Below are 15720 nucleotides of genomic sequence, written 5' to 3'. Positions count from 1 at the left end.
GTAACCAAGTGCATTTTGGGTAGCTGGCCATCCACTTCCTGCCTAAATGCAGCAGTGTCCCACAATACTAATACTCTTAACATTTTTCTCCACCTTTGTTAAGAATATGCGTTGTTTACTAACCAATCAAGTTGTTGTATAGGCTCCCAACAGCACACCCATTCGGAAGGTGGATTGCTAATGCGGCCTATACCCCTTAATCGTAGTGAGCTTATTCGTTGATAACGAAACTAAATCTGTTAGGGAACAGGGAACTGCACTGCCCATAGAAATGACTCTTGCCAATGCAATTGTTTTGAGGGCCGGTATCAACCTACCTACAATGGAGGGCATAACCCTACTGCACTAAAGCTACTTCATGGGGATAGGGGTGACATATGTTACTGTAACCAGCAAGGGATGGATTAATGGCCAGCAGGCCCATTAGTGGGTGCCAGCGGCACCCCTTCCAAAATGGGATCTCAGCCTGAACAAAATCCATGGAGGGGCGTACTCCCCTACAAAATACCATATATGTACCACTTGCCCACACATCCCACTGAGCAGGGCCACCAGTGAAGGAGCATTAAGGAAATTAAGCACTGTGGATAACAGCAACCCTGTTCTGGGCACCAGCCAGACTCACTCACAAGAACTTCAACATAGTTTCAGCGTTGGAACAATTGGCTAACTGATACAGCCTTAGCACAATATGATACAAGTCAGCAATGTAATCACCACCAAAATAGTGGCAAGCCGAACTGTGGCCCTTCAAAAATCGATCTGCAACTGGACTTTTTGTTGGCCAGAAAGAGTGGCATTTGTGTTACCAGTGGCCAGGGGTGTTGCATGTAATTAGCATGGAACGGGACCAGACTTGGGTAACAGTGCATGCAATGTCTGCACCACTGGTGACCCTCTCTGATTTCTCCAAGAATATCACATCTGAGTAGAAGATGATAAGGTTAAGGCGATTGAGAAGGAGCTACACAAGACATTATCCTCAGCTTGGGTTACATTTGGCTGACTTCATACTTCACTCAAGAGCAGGGGCAACTCTATTGTACAGTGGGCAATGGGAGCCATATTCTTGTTAGTTGTCATATTCCATTTAGTCTCTTGCCTGAACTTACTCTGGAATGATAGCCTGCAGAGCAGCTGCCTTCCTCATGATACAGCAGCCAAGCACCCCTGACAAAACTGTCAGAGTTTCAGAGACTCTATGCTATTGAAATTAAGATTTACGTTGTCTTCCACAGGACAAAGAGGAGGGAGTGTGGAAGCTACAAAAAGGCAAAGGTTAAAGGAAAGACTGCCTGGGGTCATAGTAGCCCAGCGAGATATTTGAAGTGAGACTGCTGGAGACACCACTACTTACCCCAGACGACAAACTGGGGTGACTGCGGCAATGCGTACTCAAGCCAAACGAGTGAGGCCTCTGTCCTTTCACACAATAGATATAGATGAGCTAACAGAAGGTATGTGATACATACCCAACTAAAGCTCTATTGTCTTTACTAACTTCAAAATATCAACGGCTGTCCACTCAAAATTTCCTCCATTGTGAATGGTGATTGATCTTGCAAGTAAGGAATTCAAACATACACAGTTTATAATGATCAACATCAGTAATTGATAAGCAAATTCTGTTTAAAAATAGCAGTTTTCTGTTCAGACTTCAAACAATATGACGACAGGGGCCAAAGCTGTACTCCTTGACCACAAAATATAAAGAATGTTTGAATTATAAGAGTGCTACTTTGACGGTTCCAAAGCATATCCCCAAGTAAGCACGTTTTGAATTGACTGCTAATAAACAGATATTAATACCATGGCATTCTTTATATTCCAAGTTTGCAGATATGGCTTCATTTAACATCTCATCCGAAAGATTAGATCTGTGGAAGTACAGCACTCCAATGGCTTTGCATTAAAGCCAAACTTGTGTTCAAGTCATCAGAAAGGAATCTGAGCAGAGTCATCTTGATAGATAGTATACAGTAAAGTACAGGCCCTTTAGCCTTTTAAATGTCCCCAATTTATCTGTCTCTACCACCAGCACTGCAGACAGCACATTCCATGCACGTGGCCACCACTGTTTAAAAAAAACTACCTCTGACATCCCCCTACACTTTCCTCCAATCACTTTAAAATTATCCCCTCATTTTAGCCAGTCCTGTCCCAGGAGAAAGGTGCTGGCTATCCACTCTATCCAGGCTTCTCATCTTATACACAACTATCAAGTCACTTCTCATCCTCCTCCACTCCAAAATGAAGAGCACTTGCTCACCCAACCTTTACTCCCAAGACATATGCTGTAATCTAGGCAGCATCCTGATAAATTTCCTCTGCAACTTCTAAAGCTTCCACATCTGTCCTATAATGAGATAATGAGAACTTAACATTGCAAGGACTGGAAGGATTTCCTTTCAGAGCAAAGAAAACATTTTGAAAAACGATGACACGACACTCACTCACAGAAGGAGCAGTTTGTACTACCTATAGGATGCACTGCTGCAACTCACTAAGATTCAGACAGCATTTTCCAAACCACAAAGTCTACCAGCTGGAAGGACAAGGGCAGCAGAAGCATGAGAACACCACCAACAGGAAGGTTATCCTCCAAGACACACACAGTCCTAAACTGGGAGATACAATTGCCATTGCTTTACTAGCACCAGGTCAAAATCCTGAAATTCCCTCCCTGCAGGCATTGTAAACCTATGCCTCAAGGACCGCAGTTCAAGAAGATTGAGGTTGGAGAAGTTGGTTTGAGGTGGTGGGGAATTATTTTCTAGATTTACACAACTTTGTGTCTTAAGCATTGATATCACCTTGAATGGCTTGGTTCAACAGAGAGAAGCTGCAGGTAGAAAATACTCACCTGCAAATTCATTGAAGTGATTTCCAATATCGAAAGCCTGGTAATTATAGCTGGAATACTCGTAGTCAATAAACTTCACCCAACCTACAAATAAATTAACCAGGATTAAAAAAAAGCCTTCTCAAAAAAATTACAAACATAGAGGCAGCCTAAGTCCACTGCATTAGATGGCCAGAACTCAGATTTTGAAGTACTAGATTGTGTAAAGACTGCATTTTATTGATAGGTACATTCAGCTTCACCAACAGAAAGTTCAACTCCACTCCACTCTATACAAGGTGGCAAACTCCTGTCATTAAAAATTGATCCAGAATTATCCCACATGTACTGTTTTAATGCATTTCCACTGGCTGCCTGACAACAAAGGGTTTAAACATGTCAAAATTAATTTGCTCACAGTAAACGAAGCGTCAACTTATGGAGCATTCTTATGTTTACAAAAAAGCATTGTATTTCATTATTTTTCCAATTCTGCATTAATCAAAAACACATCTGAACACTATAGCAACTGCTCAAAAGAGTATGACTAAGTATCTCAACTTGTGCCTGTTAAAGGTGGTGAATCTTAAAAATAATCATCACAACAGTAGTAACAGCAAGTGGCAGAATTAAATAGGATCAAACTGACATAATGAATGATGCTTCTTAGGCAAAAGAAGCACTTCTCGAAAAGGTGAAAAGTTCTAATATGGAATTCAGTTTATACTTACATACAAATGGAAAGAGACAGATGTCACCTTCTTGAGGCAGCACCTCCTGCAGATGTTGTCATCGGGCATATTTAAAGTGGAGTTTGATAGGTTCTTGATGAATCAGGATGTCAAAGGTTACAGGGAGAAGGCAGGAGAATGGAGTCAAGAGGGAAAATAAATCAGGCTTTATGGAAGGGTGGAGCAGACTTGATGGGCGAAGTTTTATGGTTTCATGATCTAATGGACACATAGGTGTATACAACTACCATTTATGGAATGTCATCCTGGCAGGAATCATCACCACCACCTTAACGTGGAGAAGAATCAGGTAGAGCAGGTGCAAATAAATTTCTTTAGAATGTGACCAATTTAACTTGCTCGAAATCAAACATGAATAGAAATTTATTAAATCACCAATGTAAGCATATTTGCAATAGTGAAAGATAAAAGTTTCTTGCAAAAGACCACATCATCTAACATCCTATGGCTTGCTTTTGCTGCTTTAACAAACCATGTGCTGACCTTTCCCAAAAACAGATTAAAATAGTCAGGATGAAAATAAGCAACCGGGATATTACAGAAAATTATCGGACCAAAATATGCTGCCACACTACAGAATCTACACTGTCTAAATCTCTGGTTTCCACACCAAGAGGAGAAACAATCGCTCTACAGGATTTCATAAACACAAGAGATTCTGCAGATGCTGAAAATCCAGAGCCACAAACATGTAATGCTGCAGGATCTCAGGTCGGGAGGCATCTATGAAGATAAATAAACAGTTGACATTTCAGGCTAAGACCCTTCATCAGGGCTGGAAATGGGGCAGGATGGAAGGGGGGGGGTGGGGTGTGGAAGGAGTACAAGCTGGCAGGTGATACAGCGAAACAGGTGAGGAGGAAGGTAGGTGGGTGGGGGGGTCAATAAAGAATCTGGAGGTGATAGGTGGAAAAGGTAAAAGACTCAAGAAAAACATTAATGAGAGATTGGTTTTGACAAGAGCTTAGAATTTGATAACTTGAATCTTAACAACTCAGCATGCATCAAATGTTATTTATATAGCACATTTTAAAAAAGCAAACTGTTCCAAGGCACTTTAAACCAGGGGTTTCCCAACACAGGATCCAGACTCCTAAGTTAATGGTCGGGGTGCATGGCATTAAAAAGGTGGAGAACCCCTGCTTTAAACAAAAGTTGACAGAAGTACACGCTGATGTTAAGGAACTTGAACAAGTTCTAAGTCTGGAGTGCACAAATATAAAAGAAATGTGCAGAGGCATAGGAAAGAATTCCATATCGACTGGCTTTAGATGACGGAATTCAGACAATAATTAGGATCAGGATGGTCAACAAGCCAGACAGCAGGGGTCTGCAAATGGATTTCCATGGTATGTTTTTTAAAAAAAGCATCCCAAAACAACTCATTACAAATGGGTAATTTCCAAAGTCATTCTTGTAAGAAGCTATTTCGTACAAACAAGGTTGCATAAGCAGCAATGTGATCATTGCCAGATAATGTGATATGGTGGTATATGTTAAAAAATGAAATACTGAATACTAAACCAGAGAATTTCCCTAACCTCTTTCACAGTAACAGCATTTCTTTTGTTATATGATGAAGCAAAATGAGATGTCTGCACATGTTATGAAATGCGGTTTGTGGCAGTAATACAGTACAAGATATAAAAATTACTACAAGTTACAACCAATCAATAAAGTGCAACAAGGTAGTGTTCCTGGACCATTCAGAAATCCAGTGGAGAGGACAAAGTGCACCCTAGAATGTTGAATGTGGGTTTTCAGCCTTCTGTACATTTCCCTGATGGTGGCAATAGGGAAGTGGCAAGTCCTAGATGGAAAGGGTCCTTAATGATGTCACCTTCTTGAGCACTGCCTTTTGAGGATGCCCTCAGTGGTGGGGAGGACTGTGCCCATGATGGATCTAGCTATCTACAACCCTTTGCAGCAACTGTCAAAGCTAATAAAAACACCCACCAAGGAGCACGAGTACAATATACAAACTTGCAAGCACAATCCTCAATGGAGCATTGCTTACATGTAACATAATAACAGACTATGCATGTGAGGACCTCTTTATAAATCAGTCACTTCATCACTGGACTGGACTTAAGCTTCTGCCCTTTCCAACATGCACAGATATTTTTGGTTATCCAACTCCACCCTTTGCCTTGCCTGGTTATTATTACAGGGCTCTGCTTTAAACTGGCAGTTCTGCAGGTCTGCAATACAACAAGCTGGAGGATTAAATCTCCCTTTAACCCTTGTAAATGCACGAAGAATCAAACTGGTCATATCAATGATGAAAGTTCAAACTTTCTACAGACATGTGATTAAACTCATTGGACAACAGGGATCTCAAATAAATCGAGGGTTCAGATTTTGTAAAATCCTCCGCCACTCCAATGGGGAAAGAGAGCAGAAAACAAAAACAACCTACTTAAGGTATACTCTTAGGCAAAGAAGTGGAGCCCAGTGTGGTCCTTGAAATATAGCCCATCTATTTCAAGGTCCGACATGTTGAGCATTGAATGTTCTTCTGCACATCACGTGCAGTTATTTCAGTTACTGTTACCTTCCTGTTAGTTTGAACCAGGCTGGCCATTCTCCTTTGATCTCACTCATTAACAAGGCGTTTTCACCCACAAAACTGTCGTTCACTAGATGTTTTATACAGCTTCCTGTGTTGTGCATGTGAATCCCAGGAGATCATCAGTTTCTGAATACTCAGACCACCCTGTCTAGCACCAACAACCATTCCATGAAGTTATTTAGATCACATTTCTTCTGCATTCTGATGTTTGGTCTGAACAACTGAACCCCTTGACCATTCCTGCATGCTTTAATGCATTGGATTGTTGCCGCATGATTGGCTGATTTGATATTTAATAATAAAGTGGTCACTGAGTGTATTGTATTGGAGCAGATTTAGAATTAGATTTTCAGGAGCAACAAAGTAAAGATGACATAGAGATAGGAGAGAGTACACAGTGTTAGACTTTTGAAAGGTAAAGCCTATGTTGGCATTGGAGTGATGTCAATAATGTAATATTAACATGTCGCAAAGTCAAAGTATATTAACTGAAAACAAATCTCCCAAATTGCAATGGGTCATTTTAGCCAAAGCAGATCACAAAGCCATATTCAATTCCATTAGATTAGGCCAAATCCTCATGCAACAATTCAGTCGACTCCATTCCCAAACACATATCCAGTTATCCTCTCAAGGATCTATACGTGGATCCCCTTTGGAAGCTAACTGGCTTTTTGTTTCGATACTTGTACTAGGTAACAAGTTCCAGATTGTTTCTCCCTGCCTCACTTTGCATTTGTCTTCTAATCCATGAATTTATTCTATACAAATCCATCATGATTTTGTACATGTCAATTAAGTCTCTTCTCATCCTTTTCCTGAAGCAAAGAACTAGGCCGCTTCTCCAGTCTAGGTTTGCATTTGGAATTCCTAAGAACTTTCTACAGGGGCACAATTGAGAGCATCTTGACTGGCTGCATCAGTGCCTGATATGGGAACTGTACTTCCCTCAATCTGCAGAGAGTGGTGCGGACTATTCCCACTATTCAGGACATTTACAAAGACAGGTGTGTGAAAAGACCCAAAGGATCACTGGGGACCCGAGTCACCCCAACCACAAACTGTTTGAGCTGCTACCATCCAGGAAACGGTACTGCAGCATAAAAGCCAGGACCAGCAGGCTCCGGGACAGCTTCTTCCATCAGCCCATCAGACTGATTAATTCATGCTGACAACTGTATTTCTATGTTATATTGACTGTCCTGTTGTATATACTATAAATTGCACATTTAGATGGAGACATAACGTACAGATTTTTACTCCTCATGTGAAGGATGCTAGAAATAAAGTCAATTCAATTCCTAATCATTCTAGTAAATCCATCCACACTTCTCCAGAATCTTCATCAGAATTAGCTGCAAAGTTGATCTGTCTGGTGTTATACCACGTGTACAAAAGCTGGGAATGAAATGCAAGATCTGATGTACTTCATCAATCATAATTAGTGCCAGTCACTTCACAAGATTTCTAGTCATCAACTTATGGTTTACTGAAACTATTGTTGTTCCTTTCCTGCACCTTGTGGTACATCAGCCTGCAACCTTGCTACTTCTTTAGCTTTGTGTTTTTTTTTTAAAAATGAGGCTGAGTTGCTAACTCGATTCTCGACTCAGCACAGATTGAAAACGTGCAAGGAGCTAGCTGGATTCGAACCCGGAACCAGTCGCCTCGAAATCCGGTGTAGATATCACTACACCAGAGGCTGGCTATTCCTGAAGTGCACCGGCTCAATTTCACTCATACGACAATTAACCTCTTCCCTAGGCCTACATTTTCTGTCCTTTGTCAGGTGCAGCCCCAATTAAAAATGTACACAGTACAGAAGTAGAATGGAGATGCACAAATAACTCTCAAAAGTAGGAGTAATAATTACTGAAAATGACCTACATTCCAAAGCAAATTCCACATTCCAGTAGCTATGGCTTCAGCCAATAATTACATGCATTGTTACTTAGCAACCTAGACGAAAAAAAATCAACACGACTATTGTCATTAGGCTTTAACTAGTTTGGATTTTGATCGCCAGTAGCTAATCTTTAAAAGATCACTCAATAGCTGTTCATATCTGACCAAGTTAACGGAATCGTCTCCTGTGGGGACTGCACAGTCAAAAATCAAGTGTAATATTAATCTGTTTAAAGTTAGGGGCTATAGTAGAGTTGAGGAGGTGGGGAGGGGTTGCAAGGTGCTTCATGGCCAACCTCACATCCCATTATAAAACTCTGCTATCATACGCCCATCCAGTCAGGGAAAAAAAATCTGATAAATGAATAGGTTACAAAGCATCAGGCTTACACAAACGTAACTGAGCAAACTGATTACAGTATGTGGCAGCTCAGTGGGAGAAATTATTTACTTAATGAAGAATCAGGTAACTGGAGATTGATGATACAAATGAGAGAGACAAATGTGATGAAAGCAAAGATCACAGGCAGCACAAAGTTGACAGTGTGTGAGGGTGCTGCAGCCATCTGATCAAATACGGTACGAGTGGGAAGACACACTAACGGTATTACACAGCAAGTAGTAGTCATCGACTACAAATTAAATATGGCATTCTCCCAGTGAGTTATTCCCTTAATGCAGCATGCCTGTGTGTGACTTTAATGCAGGGAGGCTGATGCACAGGCAGCTACCACACAGTCCTGGGATCAGGGCCCACTGGGCATAGAGTGCAAGTCAACTGGGAACCCTTCACTGCTGCAGCCTCCCTCCGCCTTCAGTGCCTTTGTGACGTGTCATCATCTTCCACCAGCTCCACCATTGAAATCGTAGTTTGACCGCTCTTTGAAAACAACCTCCCCCCAACCTTACCGCCATGGGTGACCCTACTTGAGCTAATATCCAGACACCAGCATTCTTGGGATCTCAGGAATTCACAAGCCTCTCCATTACAAGGTGACAATCTTCAGAGAAGATACAGCAAGTACAATGTAATACAACTATGGTGATATTGCCAACAGACTGCAATTCAACTATTTTCACTACTTCAACAGACTTACTTACTGACATACAACAGCAAAGCCCATCCAATGACATTTCATTGGGATTTAATAAAGACAATAAAAACATTAGAAATATTGTTTCGTCACAAACTCTGGTGTCAAATGACACCACCTATACAGAAAGGCACACATATCCTGTGTTATTCACAAGCAAAACTGACTTAGTTAACAAATCACCCTCTGTATCGTCAAATCTGTGGTCAGATTGTCTGCCAGAAACCAACCCATTCCAGCTCAGAACAAGAGAATTCAACAACAATCACTCTAGTGGCTTGGTTCACAGTATCTGGCCACAGCTTTGGCCCTCTTCAAAAATCTCTGGGTTTCCCGTCAGCATTTTGCCCCAGGTCAATGATCAGCCCTGACATTTCCAAAATTGATATTCTCACACGTGATGATTATGATTCTCAGTGGAATTTTATTTTTTCAAAGCACCTTTCAGACTATAATGTAAATTCTTTGGGCAACTGCCCTGTTTGATATGGAAACAGCTTTGAACAATGAATTAGGCTATGGAATAAGAAAAAAGATTTAAGAACCAGTAGAATCATGGAAGAATGCTGTAAGTAGAGTCAATATTACCAGGAAAATTAGATGCAAAAATCTCTAATTTTAAAACGGCATGCATTCTTTAATTATGTTTATACAAATTCCAACCCGGTTGCTTTCTGGTGTTCTGTTGGTCTTACCCCCTCTTTGACAAAGCAGATGGTATTCTTGACCAGACTTGTTTTCCGGCAGATGTTAAGGGTGCTGCAGATTGTCTCAGCAATTGTCCGGAGGACCTGGTCATTCCGCCACCAATAACGGCAATCGGCAAGAGCTCTGGGGCAGCAGCTCAGAATATGCTCTAGCGTACCGGTCTTCTCACAGAGGGGGTAAGCTGGTCATTCTGCAAGGCCCCAGCAGTGCAGGTTGGATGGGCTAGGAAGGATGTCATTAACAGCATGGATAAGGAACTTGATGTGGTGTGGATCCACCTTCCAGAGATTGTTCCATGTGATTTTTCACTCGATCACCTGCTCCCATTTGGTCCAGGCCCCTTGCTGTTTCATTGCCACTGCTCTGCTGGTCCTCTCCTCCTCCACAGCTGCTCCTACTTCATTCTGGACCAGTACGTGGCTCTTTCCCTTGTACTTTGTCAAATGGGGGACTTAAAGGCTTCCAAGTCCAACTCTTCCCTTGGCGACTGCCCCCACTAGCACTTTGTGGCACAGCTGCGCCTCAGCTTCTTCCACTGCATCTTCTGGGTACTGTGGGGTGCTTCCTGACCTTGCTCCTCCTCTGTATCACCAGATTGGGAATCTGCACATTGTGGTGCTCTCTGTTGCTCTTCACAATTCATCCTTGACCGGTGGATTTTCAAGCCTCTCTGGTTCTTACAAATTTTGTAACAGATGCACCGTATACTTGCTGTTGTTCATCCATTGCACTGGGTTGGTAGCCTTGTATCTGTCCGGCTGGGAAGCTCTTCCGCCACCCCCCTCCCTCAGGCTTCCCTGGGGGTATCTTAGTTATGGAAGGGAGCATGGAAACTCATCACAATGTCACGAGTGAGAGTGTCAGAGTGAAAAGTGCAAAGTTCCAATGGACTATCTACCCAAGACCCATAACGCTTTCTCACAAGTCAAGAAGGAATAGCAGCAAGTAGTCATCATCGAGGAGATTGAGGCACGTGAGGCTCCCTGCCCCTATTAATTTTTGATAGGAGCACCATCAAGAGTGTCCTGTCTGGTCGCATCATTGTGTGATATGGACACCGGAAGGCATTGGACCTTGTGATACTTCACTCCCATCAAAGTTTATTTTTGTTAAAATGACGTGTAGTTGATGTTGTATTGCAGGCACTGGGTCAGACAAATTATTAAACTGCACAGTCTCACACTCCCTAGCAAAGCAAGTAAACATACTTACACTTTCCTCCCCAGAGCATATCTATACTGAATTCCAACATTAAAAGGCAAATCATTTTGTTCCATAATGGAAATGGAATACAGTTTCTGACATTAACGGAATATATTAGTTGAATATGATCCTGATGAATAAAATTAATTTGTCAGAGGCTAGAGCTTCATAAAAAATGGGATCTAAAACCAGTTTTTCCAATCATGAGGAAATCTGCAGATGTTGTAAATCCAAAGCAAAACACCTATGTTGGAGGAACTCAGCAGGTCAGGCGGTATCGATGGAAAAGAGTACTGTAAACAACTGACGTTTCAGGCAAAGGTCCTTCATCAGGACAGGTTAAAAAAAAAGATGAGAAGTCAGGATAAGGTGGTAGGGGAGGAGAAGTAGTACAAGGTGGCAGGTGATTGATGAAACCAGAAGAGGGGGAGGGGTGAAGGAAACAGCCGGGAAGTTGGTTGATGAAAGAGATAAAGGCTGGAAGAGATGGGCCAAAAGTCCTGTTTACGCAGTAGATCTCAATGACTCTATTTTGATATCAAAAAGCAACAATGCACTTACAAGACAGATTTCCCCTCACTTATGGTTAGTAATAACTGGAATAGCTTCGTGTGCTAGGCCAGGCAGGTAAGAAGACAGTTCAGGTAACTCATTTCATGGGTTAGGTAGCCGTAAATGGGCTAAAAGTCAGCAAGTAAAATACCCTTGTATTACTATCCATAGGACATGCCGAACACTTCATTCTTGAAATGTTCTAAAACGGGAAAAGCCAGTAGCCAATTTACACAAAGCAAAGGTCCCTCAAGCACAAATGAGTTACTGAGTTACTGAGTTACAGCTCCATCATGGGCACTAGCCCATATCCAGGTCATCTGCAAGGAGAAGTGTCACAAAGAGAGTGTCCATCACTAAGGAACTCCACCACCTACGCCCTCTTCTCATTGCTACCATCAAGGAGGTACAGAGCCTGAAGGCACACACTCAACAATTCAGGAACAGCTTCTTCCCCTCTCCCATCGGATTTCCAAATGGACACTGAACCCATGAATGTTTCCTCACTACTTTTTATTTCTTTTCCTTTGCAGTATATTTAACTATTTAATATATACACTTACTGTAATTCAGTTTTTCCTCTTCTCTGTATTATATTGTACTGCTGCCGCAAAGTTAACAAATGTGATATTACACCCATTTCTGAATGAGAAGATCAGAAAACCTGCTTAAATGACCATGATGAAGAGGTGAAGTCCTGGTGTGTGGTGATATTAAGAAATCCTTTACAAAAAAAAAGTGAAGATCTGATGCAGGACTATTAATTATCATGTTACTGAAATGCCATCCAACATGACAAGCTCAAGTGTCTACTACAATTTGAGCCATGGCCAAAACTGATAACTAAAAAAGAACAAGAACATTTAGTTCTGAGCCACTTGGATAACAACCCATCTACAAGTTAACACTAGCCATCTACTATAACCTCATAACTCTCAAATTCCTATCTCACGCTATTTTTATTTACAAATAAATTTCCAAAGTAAAAGATTGGATTTCATATTTTATAGACAATAGACAATAGGTGCAGAAGTAGACCATTCGGCCCTTTGAGCCTGCACCGCCATTTTGAGATCATGGCTGATCAATTACTATCAATACCCAGTTCCTGCCTTGTCCCCATATCCCTTGATTCCCCTATCCATAAGATACCTATCTAGCTCCTTCTTGAAAGCATCCAGAGAATTGGCCTCCACTACCTTCCGAGGCAGTGCATTCCAGACCCCCACAACTCTCTGGGAGAAGAAGTTTTTCCTTAACTCTGTCCTAAATGACCTACCCCTTATTCTCAAACTATGCCCTCTGGTACTGGACCCTCCCAGCATCTGGAACATATTTCCTGCCTCTATCTTGTCCAATCCCTTAATATAAGGGATTTCTGCTGCTTTGAATCAAGAATTGGCTTTCTCACGCTTCCACGGTCACATTTTCAGGTTTTATTCTAAGGACTCATTCCCATCTTTGCCCCCAGTCCCATCCCCACAATACCCCATGAGAGAAAAGTTTGTCTTTGTTATTTGCTTTTCCAAGCAAAGGAAGATCAAACAGAACATTGTTGTTGAAGGCGGTCTGCACCCAAGTACCTGGTATGACATCAAAAGTCGCACTGCGTTACAAACACTGTTCCTGTATGAAACTACATTGCTCCTCACACCATCCTGTCACTCTTTATAAAAGTAATAAAAAATCCCAAAAATCCCTATTCAAACCATGAGCTTTTATATAGAAAAGCAGGTAAACAGTTAGGAGTACAAGTTTTTCACTGAAACCTTCATCTTCATTTCCAGTGGATCATTTCTTGCGAGAGGGGTAGTCATTAACAGTTACAATCACATTTGTATTTTGCTTGCTTAAGGTGCTCCATGTTTGAAGTCAAAGATGGCATAAAAGCAAAAGAGGACAAAAGCAAAAGAGGCTTTTTGAGGTATTGATGTGGATAGTCAGAGGATCTACCCCACGGATGAAGTGGCTAATACGAGGAGGCATAGTTTTAAGGTGCTTGGAATCAGGTACAAGGGGGATGTCACAGGCAAGTTTTTCCACACAGAGTGGTGAGTGTGTGGAATGCACTGCCAGAGGAGGTGGTAGAGGCGGGTACAAGTGGGTCTTCCAAGAGACACTTAGATAGGTACATGGACCTTAGGAAAATAGACAGCTATGCAGTAGGGGTACTACTTGGCAGTTTCTAGAGAAGGTTACATGGTCGGCACAACACTGTGGGTTGAAGGGCCTGTAATGTGCTGTAGATTTCTATGATATATGACAGCAAAAAAATAATGGGAAGGTAGAGGATTGAGAAGCTTTTAAAAACTAACAGAAAGCCACTAAAAAGCCATAAAGAAAGAAAAGATGAACGATTAAGGCAAGCTAGCCAATAATATAAAAGAGGCTACTAAAGGTTTTTTCAGATATATAAAGAGCGGTAAGAGTGGCTATTGGACTGATAGAAAGGTAGTAACGGGAAACAAAGAAATGGCAGATAAACTTAATAGGTATTTTGTGTCAGTTTTCATTGTGAAAATCTATCAAATACCGAAAGGTCTAGATAGAGTGGATGTGGAGAGGATGTTTCCTATAGTGAGCACCAGAGAGCACAGCCTCAAGAGGGACATCCATTTAAAATAAATGAGGGAAAATTTAGTTAGCCAGAGAGTGTTAAATCAGTGGAATTCTTCGTTGCGTAGGCCCTGTCATTGGGTATATTCAATGCAGAGACTGATCGGTTCTTGAATAGTAAGGGTGTCAAATGTTACAGGGAGAAGGCAGGAGAACAGGATTGAGAGGGACAAGTCAGCGATAGTGGAATTGCAGAACATACTTGATGGGCTGAGTGGTGTAATTCTGCTCCTATGTCTTATGGTCTTGTTTTATTACCTGCATTTTCACTTAATTTTGTACCATGAGCCTCGCTGATTGACAGAGTAGACACTCAGCCCTTTTTTTGCTTGCTCTCTAGGAAACATCTCCACAGCCCTTCCCTTTATGGAATGTCCAAGAGTCAGCTCTGCTGTGGCTATTTACAGCTCATCTTGCCACACTCTGGGCCAACATTAAATCCAAGCCTGCTGCTGTCAAATACTTTGGGGGGGGGGGGGGGGGGGGAGGGGGGTTCCTTGAAGGTATTGAACTGTTTTCAAAGCATCCAGCTCAATCTGAGCTTGATTCAGACTATTAGCAATTCCAAACAAATGTTGAAAACAACTTTTTCCCAAAACTTCTCCTTCACTACTGCAAATCAGTTACAAGTTGGAGGAGCAACACCTCATATTCCATCTGAATAGTCACCAACCTGATGGCGTGAACATTGATATCTCTAACTTACAGCAATTCTCCTCCTCATTCCCTCTTTAATTCCCACTCTGGCTCCCCTCTTCTCTTTTCTTCTACTCAACTGCCTATTGCCTCCCCCGATGCCACTCCTCCATCCCCACCCACTTGGCATCACCTATTACTTTCTAGCTTGTATTCCTTCCTCTCCCCCACCTTACTCTGCTTCTTCCCCCTTCCTTTTCAGTCCTAATGAAGGGTCTCAGTCTGAAATGCCATCTGGTTATTCACTTCCATAGATGCTGCCTGACCTGCTGAGTTCCTCAAGCATGTTTTGCGTGAGGCTTTGATGTTTTGCTTCTCCCTGTATTTGTCAGCTCTTATGATATACAGCTGCTGTGCCCAAAACTTATGAGCTGGCTTTCCCATGTTACGTAGATCGATTACAGGCTTAGCATATAGATCAGCAGCACAGTGGCGCAGCTGGTAGAGTCACTGCGCAACAGACACAAGTTCAATCCTCACCTCTGGTGTGAATGTGGATTCCACCTGCCCCTTGCCATTTCATGCAGTTGGTGGGTTAACTGACCACTACAAGCAATCCCTAATGCAAGTGAGTGGGAGAATCTGGCGGGAATTGGCAAGAATGAGGTGAGAGTTAAAACGGAATTAATGTAAGATTAGTGTAAATAATTGGGTGATAGCATGGATTTTGTGGGCTGATAGGCCTGCTTTTGTGCTGTACCACTATAATAATTCTTTCCAACCATCAAGGCTTCACGACAGCCTCTTCCACATTAAAATTGGGCAGACTTACAATAAACT

At 41.9% G+C, this 15720-nt stretch overlaps 1 protein-coding gene across 3 annotated transcripts in view; it reads right to left on the bottom strand.

Moving 5' to 3' along the window:
• etnk2 (ethanolamine kinase 2) overlaps positions 1-15720 on the bottom strand; it is a 73010-nt gene that overhangs the window by 15562 nt on the left and 41728 nt on the right. For all 3 annotated transcript variants that reach the window (XM_073030683.1, XM_073030684.1, XM_073030685.1), the window contains exon 5: positions 2864-2947. In XM_073030683.1, the coding sequence (XP_072886784.1) occupies positions 2864-2947 (84 nt within the window). The remainder of the gene's footprint in view (positions 1-2863; positions 2948-15720) is intronic.

This window comes from Hemitrygon akajei, chromosome 27 (genome assembly GCF_048418815.1).
Source record: "Hemitrygon akajei chromosome 27, sHemAka1.3, whole genome shotgun sequence".
Lineage (NCBI taxonomy): Eukaryota > Metazoa > Chordata > Chondrichthyes > Myliobatiformes > Dasyatidae > Hemitrygon > Hemitrygon akajei.
The sequence above is the reverse complement of the archived record's forward strand: the minus strand, read 5'-3'. Positions and strand labels throughout refer to the sequence as shown.